Source organism: Thunnus thynnus, chromosome 12 (assembly GCF_963924715.1).
Source record: "Thunnus thynnus chromosome 12, fThuThy2.1, whole genome shotgun sequence".
In the NCBI taxonomy this organism is placed as follows: Eukaryota; Metazoa; Chordata; class Actinopteri; order Scombriformes; family Scombridae; genus Thunnus; species Thunnus thynnus.
Window position 1 is genome coordinate 11,500,773 of NC_089528.1, and position 19,865 is coordinate 11,520,637.

General features: G+C 38.4%; 1 protein-coding gene across 9 annotated transcripts in view; it reads right to left on the reverse strand.

The window, feature by feature from the left end:
* Positions 1–19,559, reverse strand: part of st3gal3b (ST3 beta-galactoside alpha-2,3-sialyltransferase 3b) — a 60,662-nt gene extending 41,103 nt beyond the window's left edge. For 2 of the 9 annotated variants that reach the window (XM_067605465.1, XM_067605457.1), the window contains exons 1-2: positions 3,946–4,149; positions 1,325–1,472 (exon numbers count right to left, since the gene is read on the reverse strand). In XM_067605465.1, coding sequence (XP_067461566.1) covers positions 1,325–1,433 — 109 coding nt within the window. In that variant the 5' untranslated portion in view covers positions 1,434–1,472; positions 3,946–4,149. The other 7 variants (XM_067605464.1, XM_067605461.1, XM_067605458.1 and 4 more) reach the window with 7 other exon arrangements.
* Positions 19,560–19,865: the final 306 nt, after the last annotated feature.

Below are 19,865 nucleotides of genomic sequence, written 5' to 3' on the forward strand. Positions count from 1 at the left end.
AGGTATGTCTGAGAAGGAGCTTATAACAAGTATTCCTAATATAACCATAGCAAGAGCAAAGTCAGCTGACTATAACTGGAACTGGGGATGGAGTTGGCATCACCATCCTGAATCATCATATTGCCAAACAGAAACATACTCCCTCTACCTGACATCAGTGTTGTGAAATGTGTGGAATTGTTAGGGGTGGGAACATTCCTCTTTAAGCCTAAAACTAATCTAAAGTGGTTAGATGTACAAATTTAAAAATCCAAATCTAGTGCCATTACAAAACTTTACAGCCAATATTAAGATATCAAGGACACCACAAGCTGTACACTTTAGACAGCATATTGTCCCTCTAGAAAGGCTCTCAATCTGGTTCAAAACACTGACGTGTGTTTTCTGTGCTACACGCTGCTCCCTGTGAATGTTTTCCCAGAAGATATACTCTGTAGGTGGTAAAGGCATGAACAATTCCTCAAATTTGAAGTTTTTAAGAGAGATCTTCTAGCCCCCTCTGCTGGTTTTTAACAGCTGTTTCAGGGGGTTAAGAAGCCTAAAATGGTATTTCTTACTGAATCAAACAGCAACAGTATACAAACATCGAGGTCGCTCATCACTTCTTCTCTAAATATGGACAGCATATCCAATTTTACAGGGAAATCGAGTCATAACCAACACTCAAACATACAGAGGTACTTTTAAGTGGAAAGTGGAAGACATACTTCCTCAGAATGTTATGAATGGTATTGTGAAATTGTATTTTCAGTTTTGGTTGTTAAGGTTTCATCATTTCAGTGGGAAAACCTCAAAACACCCTTTCCTCCTATTTACAGAGACAAAATAGAAAATAAGTAGGCAGCTTAAGACAAAGTCAGATGAAACTCTCTTATATCTGGGTTAAAACACAGGCACTCGTATTGTAGTGTGGGAAGAGGGCCATCAATAGATTTCCCCGCAGATGGTGCAACTAACGCTTGATGTACAAGAAAATCTGATTAAATTCTCCCTGTAACATCCGGTGCTCTGGTGAAGTGAAAGCTAATGTAATAATAACAGAGAAAGACAAGTTTGAGACACCAACAAACAGCTTGACATACTAACGGTTCAGCGGAGAGACTATGAAATAAGAAAACAGATTGAAATAAACAGACGGTTAACTGGCAGTCAGCACAGAGAGGCAGACAGCAACACAGAGAAAGGTATCAAACAGACTTGTTCAATAAAAACAGATAAAAACGTGGTATCAAAGGTAGGTATCAAAAGGACTACAGACTATGACACATGGTTGATGAGGTGATGAATCAATGTTTCAAACGGTCAGACTGAAGATGTCACTTACGAGGCTTCTGGCCCCATACGTGTAGATGTAGCTTCCCGGAGGAGTAGTAAATAAAGCCCAGGACCAGCATGGGACACAGGACGAACAGCAGCTTGTGTGTGGGCTTCATGGTCTTCAGTCATTCACATGGCACCATCCAGGTCATCACCTGAAATGACAGAGAGGCACTGCATTTACAGATCCCGGAGGAGAAATGCCTTTATCAGCAGCAAGAGAAATAAATTGACAAAAGAACATCATCCAGATGTAGCCAACAAGGCAATTACATACAGCAACAGCATAGGGGAACATGCACAGGGAGGAGTGTGGAAAGAGGAGGAAAAAAGGTGGAGTCCAAATAGAAGACAGGCTGGAGGAGACAGGCTGGTGAAATTAAAAGAAAATAATGTAGGTAAGACATGTGAGATGGGAGGTAGTTTTATAAAGATTGTTTTTGGTCTAACTTCACCAATGCTGAATTTCACATATCATCTTTGGCTACATACACCATCCTCTCTCACTGAGGACAATTCAATCATGTCTGGAGGATAGAGTCTCCTAAGTATTCTCCAAAAGCAACAGAAATTTACGAGAAAATAATTTCTGCCTTTATTGGACAGTCAACAGTTAAATGGCAGACAGGAAACATGCTACGTTTAGTTAATCCGACCTTTCAGTTAACGTTAATCGACCAGCCTCAGGCACACATGATCTAGACTGTCCAGATCAGTATCAGAAATACTTTATTGATCTCTGAGGGGAAATTGGGTCATGTTACAGATGCTCATATTCTAGAAGAGAAATATATGGAAGCATAGAGAAAATATAACAGAAATAGAAAATAAAAAAATATGTTAAATATGTGCATTAGAAGATACAGATATTAAACCAGCAAAACCTGCAGCCCTGTTTACAGTGAATCATGTTCAGACTAGATGTCGCCTGTCAGCAGACAAGACAACCCAACCCATTAGTCATTTATGTGTCTGTGTGGCCTGGTCTCTGTTTTGAACAAACTCTGCTAATTATCCTTGTTGTCCACGGTCTTACAGTCTTATGGACTGTTACCCAGTACTGTGCAAGTTCTTTCAACCCCAGACATAGTTTTATTTTAGCATAATCTACAGCTTTCCATAAAAAAAGGCCCTGCTGAAATTCAACACGTTTTGCAGAACTTCTCAGATGTCACATGTTAAAAAAGAAAAATCAAATTCAATCTGGGTCATCTTTGTTTCATCCTGAGAACTGCTAGAGGCAAGTGTAAATTAGGGACTATGAAGCTTTTAGCACAGGGAGGTGTTGAGTTGATCCCAGATTGTAAAACCATGCATTTCAAAAGATCAGATCGCAACCCACGTGATGCAACAGATGCTATCCACCAGGTTAAAAATACAACACGTTAACGCTCTATGGTTTGTCTTACATAACATCCACTTTAACATTTATTTACCAGTTATTTAAGAAAACTGTAAATTGATAAAACACCTGAAAGTTATCTGACAAACAGCCAACGAGTCAGATTGATCATTCATTATGACTAAGCTTGGGGGGGGAACCCACTCAACTGAAAAATAGACACATGTGGCATAATGTGGCGTCCAACAGCATTTCCTGCATCAAAAATGTAACATTACAGAGGCATGCAGCGAAATCAGTGAAACTCCTGGGAGTCCAGGCAAAACACAGGGTTAATTTCCACTTACAGCTATTGCAATTCAAGATGACTGGCCCAACAACAGTTAGATTAGATTTGTGACATGAAAACAGCAAACGGTAACGTAGCAACAGGAAAAGCTTAACCACGACTTAAGTAACTGTTCCACACTATTGTGTTTTAACTCACAGTATTTCTATGGAACTGTGGCCACAGAAGTCCCCCGCACAGTTTCAAAGGCGTTATATTTCAAGTCATGTCGAAGGTTGGGTCTCCACTCTCTCTTTTAAGTGTGTTTTTTATCTTACCTATCTAGCAGGCAATATGAGCAGTCCACACGAAACCAAGTCCAGCAGCTAGCAGGACAATCATAACGGAACTTTGCTGTCCTTTTATTCAACGCTAACGTTACACCTCCGTCTCTCCAAATACAATGGCTACTTGAAGATTACCTGGAGCTTTGTTCTTATTGAAATGGTAAACGACACTATGGTCAGAATTATTACAATATGTTTACGAACAGAGAAAGTAAGACGTGTAGAAAAGACAACGGTAAATGTCGAGCAGCTAAGCCTTAACGTTAGCTTTGGTTAGCTGGGGTCGCAATGCTAGCAACGCTACGTTGGCATAGTGGGAAATTTGCCTTGATCCGGTCGGCAGGCCTGCAGCGTAACAACACAGCACTGGTTGGGAAATGTTGTAGCCAGACACGGGCTTATACAGCAGCAAGCGCAATAGGTGGGCAAACCAGTTTAGACATGTAGGATAATAATGGTATGTAACTAAAGGCACCGAGCGTAACGTTACTGGAGTCTGACAAGAGAACAATACTGAGGTAATCCAGTTAACGTTAGCTGATGTTGGGAGAATACTAACGTTACACCAACGGTTTGCCAAAATTAACCACCACCATCATTGTCGAGTAAAACACGGCGTAGCAACGTCTCATTTGGCATTTCCAAATGACAGGGATAGTAGTAAATATTACCTTTTCTTTTCCGCTTGAGTCCTCGGGTCGGAAACAATACCAGTCTTAGTTTAAATAATGGACTGGTGGATAAAACGACCGTGTTCTCCCTCCTCTCCAAGCCATCGTGATGAGATCCGTGAAAGTACCCTGGCTCTGTGAGCACAAGACGACCAGCCAGCCAGCCAGCCAGCCAGACTGTGTGTGTGTGTGTGTGTGTGCGCGTGTGTGTGTGTCCTGTCTCACCAGCTGTAGTTTGCATCAAGACTGGCAGAAGGAAAAAGCACTCCCTCCATCATTATCATCATCAACAACAGCAGCGGCGGCGGCAGTTCACTGGTCAACACTAACACTGTCACTAACCGTCACATGAGGTATCTCAGTAAATTATGTTGTACTCCCGCCCCCCTCTTTTAGTAAAGTGAAAATGAATGCACCTTTTCATCCTCTTTTTTTCACGTGGTGCACCTCTCTGCTCGTCAGATGTTAAAATCGCATTGTGGCTGGGTTTGCTTTTGCATTTATAGCCAACAGACATGTGAACATCCCACACAACTGCAACAGTCCTCTTTCAGCACAGCAGCAAATGCTATAAAGTGTAGAGCTTGTTGAACTGCCTGCCACACACTATAATGGTATGTGCTTAACCAGCACTATTTTTTGATTGACTAGGTGAGAGGCATGTTTTTCACCTTATTGCAATGGGTGAATTTGCTGAAATCTAAGGACCTTACAGATTAGAAGTGGTGTTGAAGTAGTCTATAGAGTATATACAGTGGTGGAAGAAGTATTCAGATCCTTTAAGTAAACATATCAATAAAGCAATGTAAAAATACTTCATTAGAAGTAAAAGCCATGCATGAAAAATCCTACTTAAAGTCCCCCTCCACCCAAAAATGTGTTTTGTTTTTTGTTCCTACAGTTGGATGTTTGTGCTTCACGGAGCAGAATGATGTATGTGCAATGTCTGAGACTACGAGGCTGTTTTCACGTTCATCTGCTGAAAGTGGAAAGTTTCTCTGTGCTCATTTACAATCTGTTTAAGGGGTGGGGCTATGAGCATGATTTGACAGCACAACTAGTTTGGAGCCAGTTGTGGCCCAATATTTAAAATTACACACAAGTGTGATGTGTGTGTGTGGAAAAACTATATCAGGCACACATTTTTGATCCAAGCAGAGTATTTCTGTATATCTTAAGACATGTCTAGAGGGGAACTTTAAGTAAAAGTACATAAGTATTAGCAGCAAAATGTACTTGAAGTGTTGCAGTGAAAGTAGCGATTTGGTTCCTCTGACTGATATATTATTATATACGACATCATTAGATTATTAATACTAAAGCATCAGTGTTGAATGTTGTACTGAATTATTTTCCACCACTGTCTATAGAGAAATTCAAAACAAGAAACAAGCTATTCTAGAGTGAACTCCGTTTTGTATTCCTTTCCTTTTGAGTATTTTGACATCAAGCCTTTTAAGTAAACAATTTTCTCCAGACAGTCCTGAATGTCTTGTGTAGACACTGGCCATGAGCAATATTGGTCTAAATCAATATCCATCTGACCTTCAATAATATTGACAGTCAAAGTGTAATAGTCTAAATATAAAAAACACCATCATCCAGCCTTCCATTAGTGTCTGCATTTGGTGGCTCTGTTCAGGTTGGAAGTGCTTTTTCTAAAATCTTTAGCTCTGATTATCCCTTAGAGGAGTAAAAATAATTATTACTTACAGTGGAGTAATCCCCTTTGCTCCATGATTCATCTTGAGACCAAGTTCTTTGTCTCAACCTATTATTTAGATTCTTGTTTAGTGCAAATAAAAGACTGTGGGATCCAAAGAGGCAGTTTCTACTGTTGTTGTGAAGTCAAAGAATCCAGGTGATCATCTGGAATCGCTCCAGATCACTGACTGCAGCATCAGAAAAAAAGCATAAAAATTAAACTACCATTTATAAAAAAGAAGATGAAGTAAGATGATAAAGCTCCCAAGGTGGTCACCCGTTAAAACTGAATGATTGTTGAATGTTGAATTGACCTGTTGAAACATTGAATGAGTACAGAAAGTCCAAAGTGAGATGGGTTTGAATGTTCCTTAATATATATATATATATATATATATATATATATATATATATGTATATATATTATGTGTGTGTGTGTGTGTGTGTGTGTGTATATATACACATACATACATATATATATATATATATATATATATATATATATATATATATATATAGGGGTGAGTTAAAAGCAGAAAACATTTTTCAAGCATCTGTGGCGCCACAGATCTTGTTCTGATAGTAAGTGGTCTTAGCCATTTTTAAATCGGAGGAGAATGATGCTAGGAGACACTGATAGTCATTGAGGTCAGTGGACTCTCTGGATTTACGCTATTTTCTCTCTGCCGCTCTGAGCCCCACCCTTTGCTCTCTGATGACTTCAGTGAGCCATGGACTGGGGGGAGGGTTCTGGATGTGAGAGGGCAGAGATTGTTAAGAGAGGAGGCTGGTGAGGAAAGAGTGTGTCTGTAGCCTCATATATATATATACACACACACATATATATGGTATGAAAAAGTTAAATCAACCAAATAATGTATTGAGTATGTGTGGTCCAAGATAATGTTGGAAAAGCAGCTCCCTCATACAGAAGCCACAGGCCCTGAGGGCCCATCACACATGCATACATCTTTGAGTTATGAATGAGTTATAAATCAGGGTCACTCATGTTAAATAAACACAGGCATATAGAGGACCAAGGATGCAATGCAATGGACTATACAATATGTATAGGAAAGTAACAGGAATCACTAATGAATTTACAGTGCTGCTAGGCAGTTTGTAAAAGCATGATATTTGCTGTCTACTCTCATCTATCTGCCACAAACAGGAAAAAAAGATCTCTGTCAACAAGCACGTGGATAACTGTTCTGGTTTTCCACATATTCTTTGGGATGAAAATAAAAATACCCAGTTGTTTCTTTTATTTCTCCCTAATTTTCTTTCATTATTGACCTTTACTCATACTCCGCGTCTTTTCTCTGTGTCAGACCAAGTTACTCTTCCATCACTACCATTATTTTAAAGGGAAATGCTATTAATCACTGCACATGAAATACCAGCCCATATTCCTGTGCACACATGTGCAGTCAAGCTCATGTATGTAGAGTCAGAGCCTGGAGTCAAATTCAGTTGTCTGTACCTGTTTAAATCAGTCCTCATTACCAGCTGTCACTCTCACTGTAAAATGAAGAGCAGCATGAACATGACGGTTCCACACCGTCATGTTCCCATGAATGTGAATAGACACTCTGTTTATCAAGCTTCTAAGAACAGAGGTAGTGATATTTATAGGTAAATAACCTTTACTTGTCAAACCTGCTTTATGAAGATGCTTAATAAACATGTACCTTGTATGTAGTTTGGCTTTTATCCTATCCTGTGGCTGCTCACAGCAGATTGTTGTATGGCATCAAATCCATAGTACTGTCCTCCACACCTGCTCAGGTTACTCTGATAATTCACTTTTCCTGTCACATCTTGGGTCTTATTAATGCATTGACATTCACAAGGCCTCGTCATATCCTACATAAGCAGTTGTTGGGCTTAGAGCCAAGGCTTGGGGGGGAGGGGGGGTGGTTGTGGTCTTCTGTTTTTGCCCTGCAAAGAGTGTGGCAGAGTAGCATACCGATCTATTAATATTAAATCAAGCAGGAAATACAATCTGCTCACCCACTGCTCTCCATCTGGAGTCAGGAGATTAGCAGGAGCCAGGACAATAAAATACATACGCAAGCAAACCATGAGATGTGTACATGTACATACATGCACAAGTCTATCGAAGTGTCCAAGGATCACAGGCTGGCGTGAGACTCCTGGTGAGTTGCCAGCACTTTGTGGCCTTTGTCACACAGATAATTCATTTACATCACTTACAAGAGGCAATGATCAATCGCCAGAGAAAACAATGCAAGGAGCTGACATGTTCTTTCCTCTAACCATTCCTTGGAAGCACACAATTATTCATCTGCCTGTAAGGAGCCATGTTCCTGAAGAGGAAAGCACAGTTTGTTTTCTAGCAATGCATCTGCTACAAGATAACAACAAATCCAAATTAATTTGATCCTTCAGGGCTTGAAATGTGACTCAGTCATTGTACAATTGTGGTTTTCCTTATTCTTCTCCGTCACACGCCATTGCCCTAATTGGTTTAAAGCTGGCAAGGGCATAAATGACAGACCAGTGTAGCTTTCAGTGACAGGTTTCTCATGGTAACAGAAATATTCTTCCTTCACTCAGTGTAGACTTTCAAATCGGTGCCACTAGCAGCAATACCATTAGGTCCATCACTGGAATTAACACTCCCACTCCAGGAGCTTAAAGGTACAACAGATCAGTGGGAGATGGAAACAGTGAAATAATGTCTAGGAAAATTTAATGCCTTCCACATGCTTGTATTAATTGCAGCTTTATATGAATCCAGTTACCACTAAAGTAGTTTGAAGGGTTATTCAGCTATTTCTATTCTTCAGACTTTGAATACTGTATAGTTTACACGTGAATTATGATACTGGAAGATAACAGCTGTGCAAAAGCTCAACCTTGGGAAAGAAGCTCGCCAGAGATAGATAAAATCAGTGTACTAATATACACGAAGACTGAATAATAAATCCCTCTTTACAGGCCCATAATCTTGATTCTTTTCTTTCACCTCTCTTTCAAGCTACTGTACATCATCTGCAATCAATTCTAATGAGACATACCATTAAAAAGTGTATTTTAAACCCTAGTATATAAAAAAATAACACCTATAATTTAGCAAACACTGAACAGAATAACAAGATCTTTGAACAGACTTTTTCATGTTTGATCATTTCATGTCTCTGAGTGAAAATCCTACATGAATAGAGCCAAACTTTACTGTGGTGTAATAAATAATTGATTGTTGTATCATCTGAATCATAGATGAACTATCTGCTCGGTGGTGTGGCTTTTGCTCTAGCCGCTAGAGCAGACAGATAAAATGGGAGAGTGGTATCAATCTTCTCATCTAACTCTCAGCAAGAAAATTAATACGTATTATGTATTTTCCTTTAATGATAATGCAATAGTTATATTTAGTATTGAGCTGTAATCATTCAAATTCTCTACATTGTCAGTTAGCTGTAGTTAACAACAACATATAATTTCCATTAAGAATCATTTGCTTGCTCGAACTCCTGCAAATAGATGTGTATGTGCAGATATAGTTTATGGTTATGAACAAACTCTGAAATTAAAACCTCAAAAATATTTGCTTATTTGCAAACTCTAAAACACAGCATTACTCAATGTGACGTAGGGTATACACATGGCTTCCTTATGGAGCGTACAGCTCACAGAGTCACTCTCTACCTTCGTAGAGAACAGAGAGCTTATTTTAAGCCCCACTAGGCCAAGGTCATGGATTCATCCTTGGCCCACAAATAATTCCTGTTTTTGTTTCAAGGCTCTATCTATGATGGTGAAGATACTGTATCTTAAGAGACAGATTATATTGAAAAAACATTCCCATGCAAACACATAAACATTACTGTACATCACCACGCTGAAAATAATTTTGAGGTTGATATATTATACATCATTTGAGGTTTTAGAAATTTGTCATACACGTAATTTTGATCTTATCTGACAATACAAAAAGCTATCGACATATTAGCAGCATAACAGGGCCTCTGCAGTGAGGAAGTGACTTCAGGGTATTTCCTTTTACAAAAATAGACTCGAAAGGTTTTACTGTCACATGACAACACTGAAGTCAGTGAAATTTTTATATAATAAGATATTTACAATTATTTAAGAAAGGAGAGACAAACGTGTGTGTTTTTGGTGGGGGGTGATTATGTGTGTAGGAGAGGACGAGAGAGAGAGAGCGAGTGTGTGATGTATGTTCACAAAGTTAAAAACAGTCTTAAGGCAACTTTAAAGTTAGTGATTTGTTTTCAAATTTGTTTGTTAAAGTTGTAAAATGATATCGCTATGGTTTATGACAAACATTACCTTCTCAGCTGCGGCTGCTAGTTCTCAGTCTGGGATGAAACAGACAGAAAGTACCTGCTGAATAACTGAATAAATGATCACACAGTCACATAGAGCGGTATTTCCAAAAGAGAGAGGCAACGCCAATGACACAATTTGATGTGGTCACTGTCCTTTCAGCACCGTCTGCAAACATTGGTTAACCAGTAACAGAGAATATTTGAATAACAGAAAAATGGGTGCCATAGATAATTCTCATTAAACACAACCAGCACAGTATACTTGTGCTGTCTGAAAACATTGGTTAACCAGTAACAGGAGGGATGGGGAGATCTGTGTTTTCTGTTATGCGTTAAAAGTATAGCAACTATTCTGAGATATCCCAACAACTTTTATCCAATAGTATTTCATAACACATCTGGATTGAATGTTGACCTTTGTACTAGAGGTCAGCCAGCATACTGCAGGCTTGTTTAAATCTGCTTATGTTGTGAAAGATATTTTGTGGGATTTGGATCACTTGCAATTCCTGGCATATTTGTCGAAATATCATGATTCAGTGGTATTAGAGATTTTGCATATTATTGTCTAATTTTTGGAAATTATATACACATAAAAATATAGCTACAAGACATGAGCTCCATGTACTGTGTCACTTCTGTTCTTGTATCCTTTACTTATTTGATCCAAAGCATCTTTTTTGAATTTGCGGTATAGATATATTGATATATTTCTGGTATTTACATACAGTATTTTGCATTCAGCATACTGAACTTTTGATGTACACGTGTTTATATACACGTGAAAAATGTGTTCTACTTGCTTTCTACTTATTTGTTTTGCATCTATGCAAACACCGAACGGACCTGTAATCTGAGCCATTAATTTGAAGAAATGTTCACAAAGCCTGTTTCACAAATCAAATTCATCAATATGTGGATATGCAAACATTTTTAGTATTTCATATTGTGTGGGGCCTGAGAGTAATATGTTCACTTCTGCAAAAATAGCACATGTTGATATCATGACCTTTGCGAAATGGTAAATGTTTACCTTCCAGCTAATCCCTACAACCCACCAAGCACAGCAGCAGGAATAAGGTCAAAGAGCATGCAGACCACATTTAAACACAGAAGGTTTTCTACACCAATTTAGAAAAACTGAATGACATCTTCTCAACCACCACGATCTTGAAAATTTGGCTATTTTGGCATTTTATTTGTGGGAGGAACAGCCTCACACAACATATTTCCAATCCATGCAAAATGAGAAGTGGTTGTACTGGAACTGGGAAAGATTGTGTGCTTGCAGACACAAGATTGCTCAGATGATTATGGGCTCGATCCATCATGTGATAAAGTAGGGCCAAAGTAGAGCCTTAGGGAAACCTATAGGCTTAGATTGCTGCAGTCTGCTGCTTAATGAGGTGGCAACAAGAGGAAGTCCCATTAGAATGAAGCAGACAAAATGCACATGATCTCAATAGCAGCACAGCAAATATAGTATGTATAGAAAATGGGAAGTAAGGACATAGTTTATATGAGCCTAGTATGACACAACAGAGTATTTTCCATCAGAAAGGATACATATGATTAATTTCTTATTCCCTTTGATATCGGCATCATATGCAGTGAGCAAAGTAGGGCAAAGAAAAAATAAAGTGATGTAATAAAGCCAAAAGAATAAGATGAATACATAACACTGAAAAATAAACTTGAAATGTACAGTGCATCTTGAAATATGTACAGCCTTAAACTGCAAATGATACCATAAACAGCAAAGTCAAAGAAAGTAGCTTGTGAGACAGTGGAAGAAACACTGGGCGTCAACTTTCACATATCTCGCCGCCATTCTGTCTACCCAGGGACATGTTAATCTATTTATCAATTCACAACTTAATGCATCTAGACTTTCTGTCTCTGTCGCTCATACGAATACACGCGTACGCTCTTTCCTTTACATCCTCATCGTGTGTGTGTGTGTGTGTGTGTGTGTGTGTGTGCACATGCACGTACATGCTCAACATTTCCATCCAGGGCTGCTCAGCAGGATTGCAGGGTGTCAGCAAAACAGCTGCAGAAATGTTGCAAAGCCTTTCATGTGTTTGAGGGGACTTGCAAGTAGGAAGTGGAACTTTAACAGCAAGCATGTTGTGACAAGTACAGTGGTTATACTGAGGTTACAATACAAGTGATTAGCCTACTGTCAGGTTTAGTCTCAGCAGCCAGCCATTGGGCATCATACAGGAACTGATTTCATACATTCTACCAGATTTCTCATTTCAGTAAGTGTAATATCACATATGTCATCTTGGTACTTTCATTATAAAATCTGTGTGCGGTGTTTGGCTCACTTAAAGCTGCATAGAAGCTTTATTGTTGTGTGTTACTGTGACTTTTAAGACTGATAAGTGAGGCAGCAAGAGGTCAACTTTTCTGAAACTCTAATTATGTAAGACTGCAAAAAGTTAGGAGTTAAATTAGGCTTTCCAGCTCGGTTCACTGCCTTTATAATGTCATCTGCTTCCTTGATTTTTGATTAGAATCACCCGTTAATGCAGGGTTGATATAATTTCAGCTAGACAAAAAGCAACCACTATCAGTCCAGAAAGGTAGAAGGAAATTGAGTCATACATTTGCTCACTGGGGTTGACGTAATTCCTGCTTGCACTGATTCGTGGCTCACCTGTGTGTAGACTGTGGGAGCGTGTAACCATAACGGTTGTCTCTAAGCCCTGACTAAAGCTCAACTGTCACAGCAACAGCCCTACATTTTGAGGTGTTAAACACTGTTCCTGTTTCTGTTTCTGTTAATGGACAAGTGACTTAAGTCTGACTTTCACCACATGAGGGGCTTTGGTTAGAAAACTCCACTGTATTTGACATTATGCCATGGTAATGATTAATGTGAGTGCAATTAACTTTTACAAGCATAGAGGACAAACCAACAGCCTTAAAGCTAAAATAACAGCTACTGACTATGTGGATAGAAATGAGAATCACTCACCAAGGAAAACAGGAAGAGAACATGAATAAATAATACTGGGATCTACTTAACATCATAGAGTAAGGTGTCAGTTTACAGCTAACAGTCAGCAGGCTGTTCTACACTGTTGTTGTTTTTTAATCACTCCTCTAAACCAGTTTCATTGAGGAAGGATAATGTTTCCTCGCAAGCCACACACCCAATGACAATGCGGAAGTTTCAGCACAAAAACTCTCTGCTTCCCTCAACATCTACAGCACTAGCGAGTAAGCTATTTAAAATTATTTATTTTGTCAAATGTGATATCTCAGACACCAGCGGTAGGACTTAAATAAAACCTGAATTTATCAAGTACCTTTGTGTTGTCAAGTGCCTTTGATGTCACAAACATGGCTTGACATTTGTAAGTTCATTACAGGAAACCAATACCAACAACGCTCCTCACAACACATGTGACAACATCTGTCTACACACATCTCACATATGTTAAATACATATTGTACGCACAGACAAATATATATATGTATAAAACCATTGCCCACAGTACTCCAGAAACATCGGGAAAAATCACCATCATACTAACCACTGAGTTATGGAGCCCCCAAACTGACAAAAGGCAGTAAAAGTTGAAAGTCAGCATACATCAATAAATAATACAATAAATGTAATAATAAAGTGTAAAAAGAAATCTAAAACTTTACACTTTTCCTTTAAACTCCAGTCACTTGGTAAAAATAGAACCTTAATATTTCTTCCTTTTTTTCAATTAGTTGATAAAATAAATCTAAACTTAATTTTTTTTAATTCCTCTGTTTGTCTTTCCCTAATGTGTCTTTCACTTCATCAGCTCCCATTTTCCCTTTTTTTTCATGCTTATATAAAAATTGACAAATGTGTCCAAGTGTGGTGATGTTAAACACATCAGTGTTCTCAGTTAACTGCTGTAACTACAGCAGCTGCAGCTTACTACAGTGTATAAACCATAGATATATACACATAGATGCCTCATTGGACCGGGGTTTGGGCTGCTCTCTATCAGACTTGTGTGCTGCATTTCGATGTTCCAGGGTGTGCATGTGGTGGAAAATAATTAATTGTCATAAGGAATTGTAAAAACCTCTCTTTGTCAAGCATGGATTTGGCTTTTTTTTTTTTTGGTTAATACTTGTGCAGACATCCCTATATAATATAATTTAATGTGCATGAAATGTGCAGAAAGTTTCTTACATTGTGGAAATGGAAGTAAACCCAGAAGCTAGAAACTTTTTTGGCATATGCACCAGGTAAGCAATTCTTATTGGACTGAATAGGCACCATTTTCGATCCGGTATCCAGCTCTTATAATACATCCATGGCATATATCTATGGTATAAACTACAACAGTAGCTAAAGAATTTTTAACAGCATGCTAACAATTCACTTGTAAGTTGAAGCTAGGCAGTTATCTGAATTGACAAGTACTCAGTGTGTTTATATACCAGTGTTTAATTAAAAATATGAAGCTTTATATTTGTTTTTTCCTTCATGTTAATTTTTTGGTTAAAATCTTATTTATTGATGTATTCAGATATTTTTTCACTTGTCTGATAACCTTTTACTACCTTTTGCCAGTTTCATGTTTCCATAAAGTACATATATTGGTGAGGTAGATAAATAAAAATAATCTAAAATACTGAAATCAAATATAGATTTAAACTGATTAAACACCACTATATTAGTGAGCTAGAAGTTATACAGTGTGCACAGAAAAACAGACAATAGACCAAAAGACTGTGGATGTTAACACATCGCCCCTATGTATTAACACTGGTTATCTGTTATCACCCTTACTGTGCAGTGCGGTGTAGTATAGTATAGTTTTACTTTTCATTGTGAGGATGACTAAGAGTTTTGACTTCAGGGAGTTACAGTATAAACTCATCAATGACGAAATATGAAACAATGAGGTGGAGGTTGGTCTGCTCTAACAAAAACTTCATGCAGGCTGCTGAGTCTTTCATCAATAACATGCAACAATTCTGTACAGAGAGGCTGCCGTCAATAACAAGCCAAGCCATTCGACTGACGGATGCAAAGCCTCAGCGTGTCACTGTGGACTGACTGTCATTATTTCTTTGATCTTGCAAGACTTCCCAGTGTTATGATGGTTTTTAACCTTACAGGGACAGTTTGTACAATGACAATGACCAAAATTTACACTCCATCAGCCCAAACCTGCCTTCCAATAGTTAATACAATAAATGAAAGAGTGCCACTGTGCCACTGTGTTCTTATGATGATGCAAACTCTCTGGCAAGAGTATAGACAAAAGCAATGAACCCTTTTCTGAGATACTGAGATCATCTGTTTCTACCTGAATGGTGAGGTAATATTTTACAGCAGTATGATGATTTATTCAGCTGATGTTATAGTCATAATGTCAGCTGTTGAATATATCTGTAGCTATGTGAGCTCAAGAGGATGTGGTCTTGGGTAACGCAGGGGTTGGTTTGCTACTTCCAATTTGATGTGGGTTGAGATGCCATGCCGTGTTGGTGAGGTTAAATTCATTAACAGTACAAAAGCACAGTATTTCTCGGCGTCTTTGCACCGTTCTAGCTTCTATAGAAAATAGACTGCAGAATTACCATAAACAATATAAATACAGTTAGCTCTTTAAAACTATATCTTGCACATCACAGAGATGACAGGTGCTGGTTACACCACAAGCTGCTACTGTGTGAACAGACCAGAGTTATTGTCTGTTTGCAAAGACAGTCAAACAGTTGCATGCTGCGTTTGAGAAACAAGCTCAGTAAAATACCAGTCAAACACCAATGTCTTAAAATCAGAAATCAAGCTCTGTCACTTGACTACCATGTGACTGGTCTGAGGCGGTTGCAGACAATAATACCCTACTAACAGAGGGACCTGAGGGAGCCACAGCTGCAGGATCATAGAGAGGGGGTGGGAGATAGTGTGAGAGTTTAGATATGAAGGCATGCTGAGAAATAGAGCGCTGGTGTGAAAACAACAAGACAGCCATTGGCTTGCATGCTCTTGCTGTTTCCTATTCTGCGTAAAGACAAAAAAAACTACTTTTGCACCAAAGTTTGTGATTGTCTGCGTGTTTAAAGAAGATAGAAAATGAAGGGCTTAGCAGAGCAAATGGCCTGCCACAGATGGTAAGGTATCAGAAAAGAAATGAGGAGCTAATATGGGAGGAGTATACAGGGAAGACAGCAAGTGTAAAAATTAGAATGGAAGAAGCAAAGAAAAAAGGAGACTGTCATCATCAGCTGCATTTTAACTAAGCTCTGATATTTTTCTTCACATTGTCATATACATACATATTTTTTCTGAACAATCACAGTTGCCTCCTACTTTCTCTAGCAATATGGTTTGTATTAGTACAATAAATGTACGAGCTGTTGTCTTAGCTGAGCCTCCGTACAAGTCAAGTTGTACAGGTTATACCAAGGAAACTGGCACAACACAAATTCACATGACCCCGCTGTGTTCAGTCACAATAATCGCTTTTCTATTACCCCACATAAAAATCACTTTGTTCTTTGTGATGATCCACTTCAGCGCATCAGATTCATTGAGTAGTACTTAACCACACAGTAGCTCTCTTCATTTTATTTCAGCTCCCACAGACTCGTTGAAAACAGCCGCTGGTGATAAATAATAATAGCAGAGCAGACCGAAGCGAAAGCAGCTAATTGTAGCACTCAGCATGCAGTCATGGATTTCTGTTTTGTATCTCAAATGAGAAATCCATTAAACTCTCTGTGAAACACTCAATAAAGTGAAAAAAGATGCCTGTTAATTATCGAAAGCATGAAAACAGTACGCTAGAACACTGAAACCTTCTGATGAAATTCGCTGCTGAATTGCATGTCAACTAGGAAATCATAAGACGGAAAATAAAGAGATTCCTTACTAGAGAATGCATGAAACAGAAACAGTTAAAAATGTTGTTTCCACTGTGTGAAGCCTTTCTATAACCTTCATAACCTACATATCATTACACATCCTCTCCCAAAAGATATGGTAACCTTGAAATGTTTGTTCTGTATCTAAAGGTTTTTGCTTTAACTTTTATATTTATATTCTTTAAGTAACTTTTTACAGCATTCACATCTTTTTACATGGGGCCACTGACTTCCCCACACGTGGCGGAGGCTCTGGGGGCGAAGGCAAGCAAAGCTGCTCGAGCGGGCTCCATTCCCCATCTGTCAGCAGATGTTATGAGCCTGTGTAGACGTGGAGGATGCATGGGAAAGAGCACACAGCCCTAATGCAGGTGAAAGGCATCTAATGCATGTGGTTTACTGGCAGTCCATGTGTGGGCGGGTGAGATATCTGACCACCCATCTCTCTCACAACATTTACGTTTGTGCTGTTCTGTCTGTGTACTAATGGGACTTTTTTCTCTGCCTTCATTCCTCAGAGCCTGATTGTCAGGTATATTTCATGGCATGAAATGGAGATACATAGCTTAAATCCAGTTAAACAAGATTAAATCCTACATGCTATGGACGACCATTTCTGCCAGAGAAAGAAAAAAGTGGGTGAAAAGTTAGATGTGATGGAAATCAAAATACGTAAGTAAAGAAATGTGACCTCCTAAATCAAAATCATTAGATAACAAGATTTACTAAGTCAAATGACAAAATCATGATTTAAGTCAACTAATTTTTTTTTAGTTTTTAATTTAATTTAGTAAGTCAAAGGTAATTGTAACCAATGAAGTCAAAATTACCCATGAAAAAATTATATAAAAATTTAAGTCAAAATTAATTTTGACTAACTATCACTCATTTTGAATTACCATGAGTATTTTTAATTTTTAGCACATGTAACTTCCTTTTCCTGGCCTAAATGAGCTTCCATCACATACAGCAAATGTTGACATCATAAATTCTAAGGTAACATTTAGGGCTCTTCGCCTGGTGAGAAAATATCGCATCTCAGCAGCCGATACTATGACCAAACTCTAAACTGAGAGATGCTAGAATGGCATATGAAAAGCAGAACATGCTGTCCACCACAGCTCGAAACCAAAGAGGTGAGAAAAAAAATGCTCTGAAACATCACAAAGGCATGTTTCATCATATTTGGAAGAGGCGTCATTGAGAGCACAAGTGCAGACAAAGTGCAGGTGGCAGGATGTCAGCGTTCATTTCTCACTATCGCTATCACTGCCCACAAGTGAATGACCCCATCCCACCTGTCTACAGGCTCTTGTTGAAGTTTTAGCAGAATTTCAAGGTTATACTCATGGGAGTTTACATTAAGAGAAGTGAAATAGCACACCTACGCCGTTTCTCTTAAATTGAAGCTGAGTCAATTGGTCTAAAAATTCCCCAGAGGTATTTCCTTGAAAGTTCAAGATTGCAACTTGATACCTGAAACAATGCTGATTCATATTCACAACTCTTATGCATATTGTGCCTGAGTCAATCAGCCAAACAGTGTGAACTGTCTTGTGTGAGTGTGTATGTGTACAGACTCAGATATACTCAAATTTTCTTACATTTTTCATTTAAATCTGCCCTCCAAATGTGAAGTTACAAAACTGATCCCACAAATATGTACATAAACCTACATATACAGGAGTGTACAATAGAGCATGTACATACTGTACTGTACTGTACAGAGGTCACAGAGATCGACATATCTCGCAAAGATCAACATGTAAGATCAAATGTGTGTGTTAAAATATATTTTAAACACCACCAATTTGCATTTTTAAACAATTCATAAATTGCTTATAACACAATATATTGCCATTGCAAGCTGACTGTATTGGGTTGGATCCATGACAAGCTGTCATATAGTGGTGAGTAATGGAGTCCATCAGTCATTTTGAATGCGTGCTGCTATGCACTTACATTACATCCCTTCAAGCAATTCAATATATCTTGTGTGTCAGCTACCAAACAGAAAGGTGTGACGGTACTCCAGTGGTGAAGAAGTAAATTGCCGAGCAGTGTACAGCTGGTTCATTTATAAAGGGTCCATTAAAGGTGATTATAGGGGTCCAGGCTGGTTTAATGCGCTGTGTGGATTTTGAGGAGACAATAGATAACAGGGCACAAGTCATCTTCACCTTGAAGAATCCAGCTGATTTTGAAAGTTATCTCCAAATATTTTAAAATAATTTTATCAGCTATCTTCTCAGTTTGGTTCTGACATATAGTCAGTAGAACTAAAATATAACATAAAAAACTTCAGCTGTATAAGATTTCTCAGTGTTAGTTTGAAGTCAATAATTCTGGGGTTGAAGTTGTTTTCCCAGTGACAGAGGGAGTGACGGTGACATTTACAATGCAAACCTGTTAAAACATGTAATGCATGAGATATTTTATCAAAGGTCTTCTCAGAAAATCTTAATATATTTGCAATTCAAAAATGTTGAAGATGTTCAAAATGGTGCCTGTAAAATTTGACAGTCTGTGAAATCTGCTGCGCAAATTAAAAAAAAATGAAGCCTCTTAAAGGGAATAATTATGTTACACATGAGAACCAGACTGTATTGGTTTCTGATTGCTCTGTTTCTCATAAAACTGGCACATTAAAAACAAAACAATTCAACAAGCATGTGATAGATAATTCCTACCTCTATAGAGAACCAATATGTCATCACTGGTTGCCTTTATCCTGTTTTTTCTGTCTCGTGGATGAGATCAGATGCAAGCACAAGAGTTCTAATGGGTGAGGCTATGGCTCTATTTTTATTTGGAGGAAGGCTACCGTCATTATGTGTCCTAAGTTTTCCCATGTGATCAGACTAGTAAGACCGGAAGCTTTTATTTTACTTCTGTTATCTGCTGACAGGAGAGGCAGACGTGCAGAATTGGCCTGTGACAAAGATTTCTCAGAACGATGACTTCTGACACAATTGCAATTTTTTGTTGACTTTCCTGGGAGGCTATTGTTTTGTT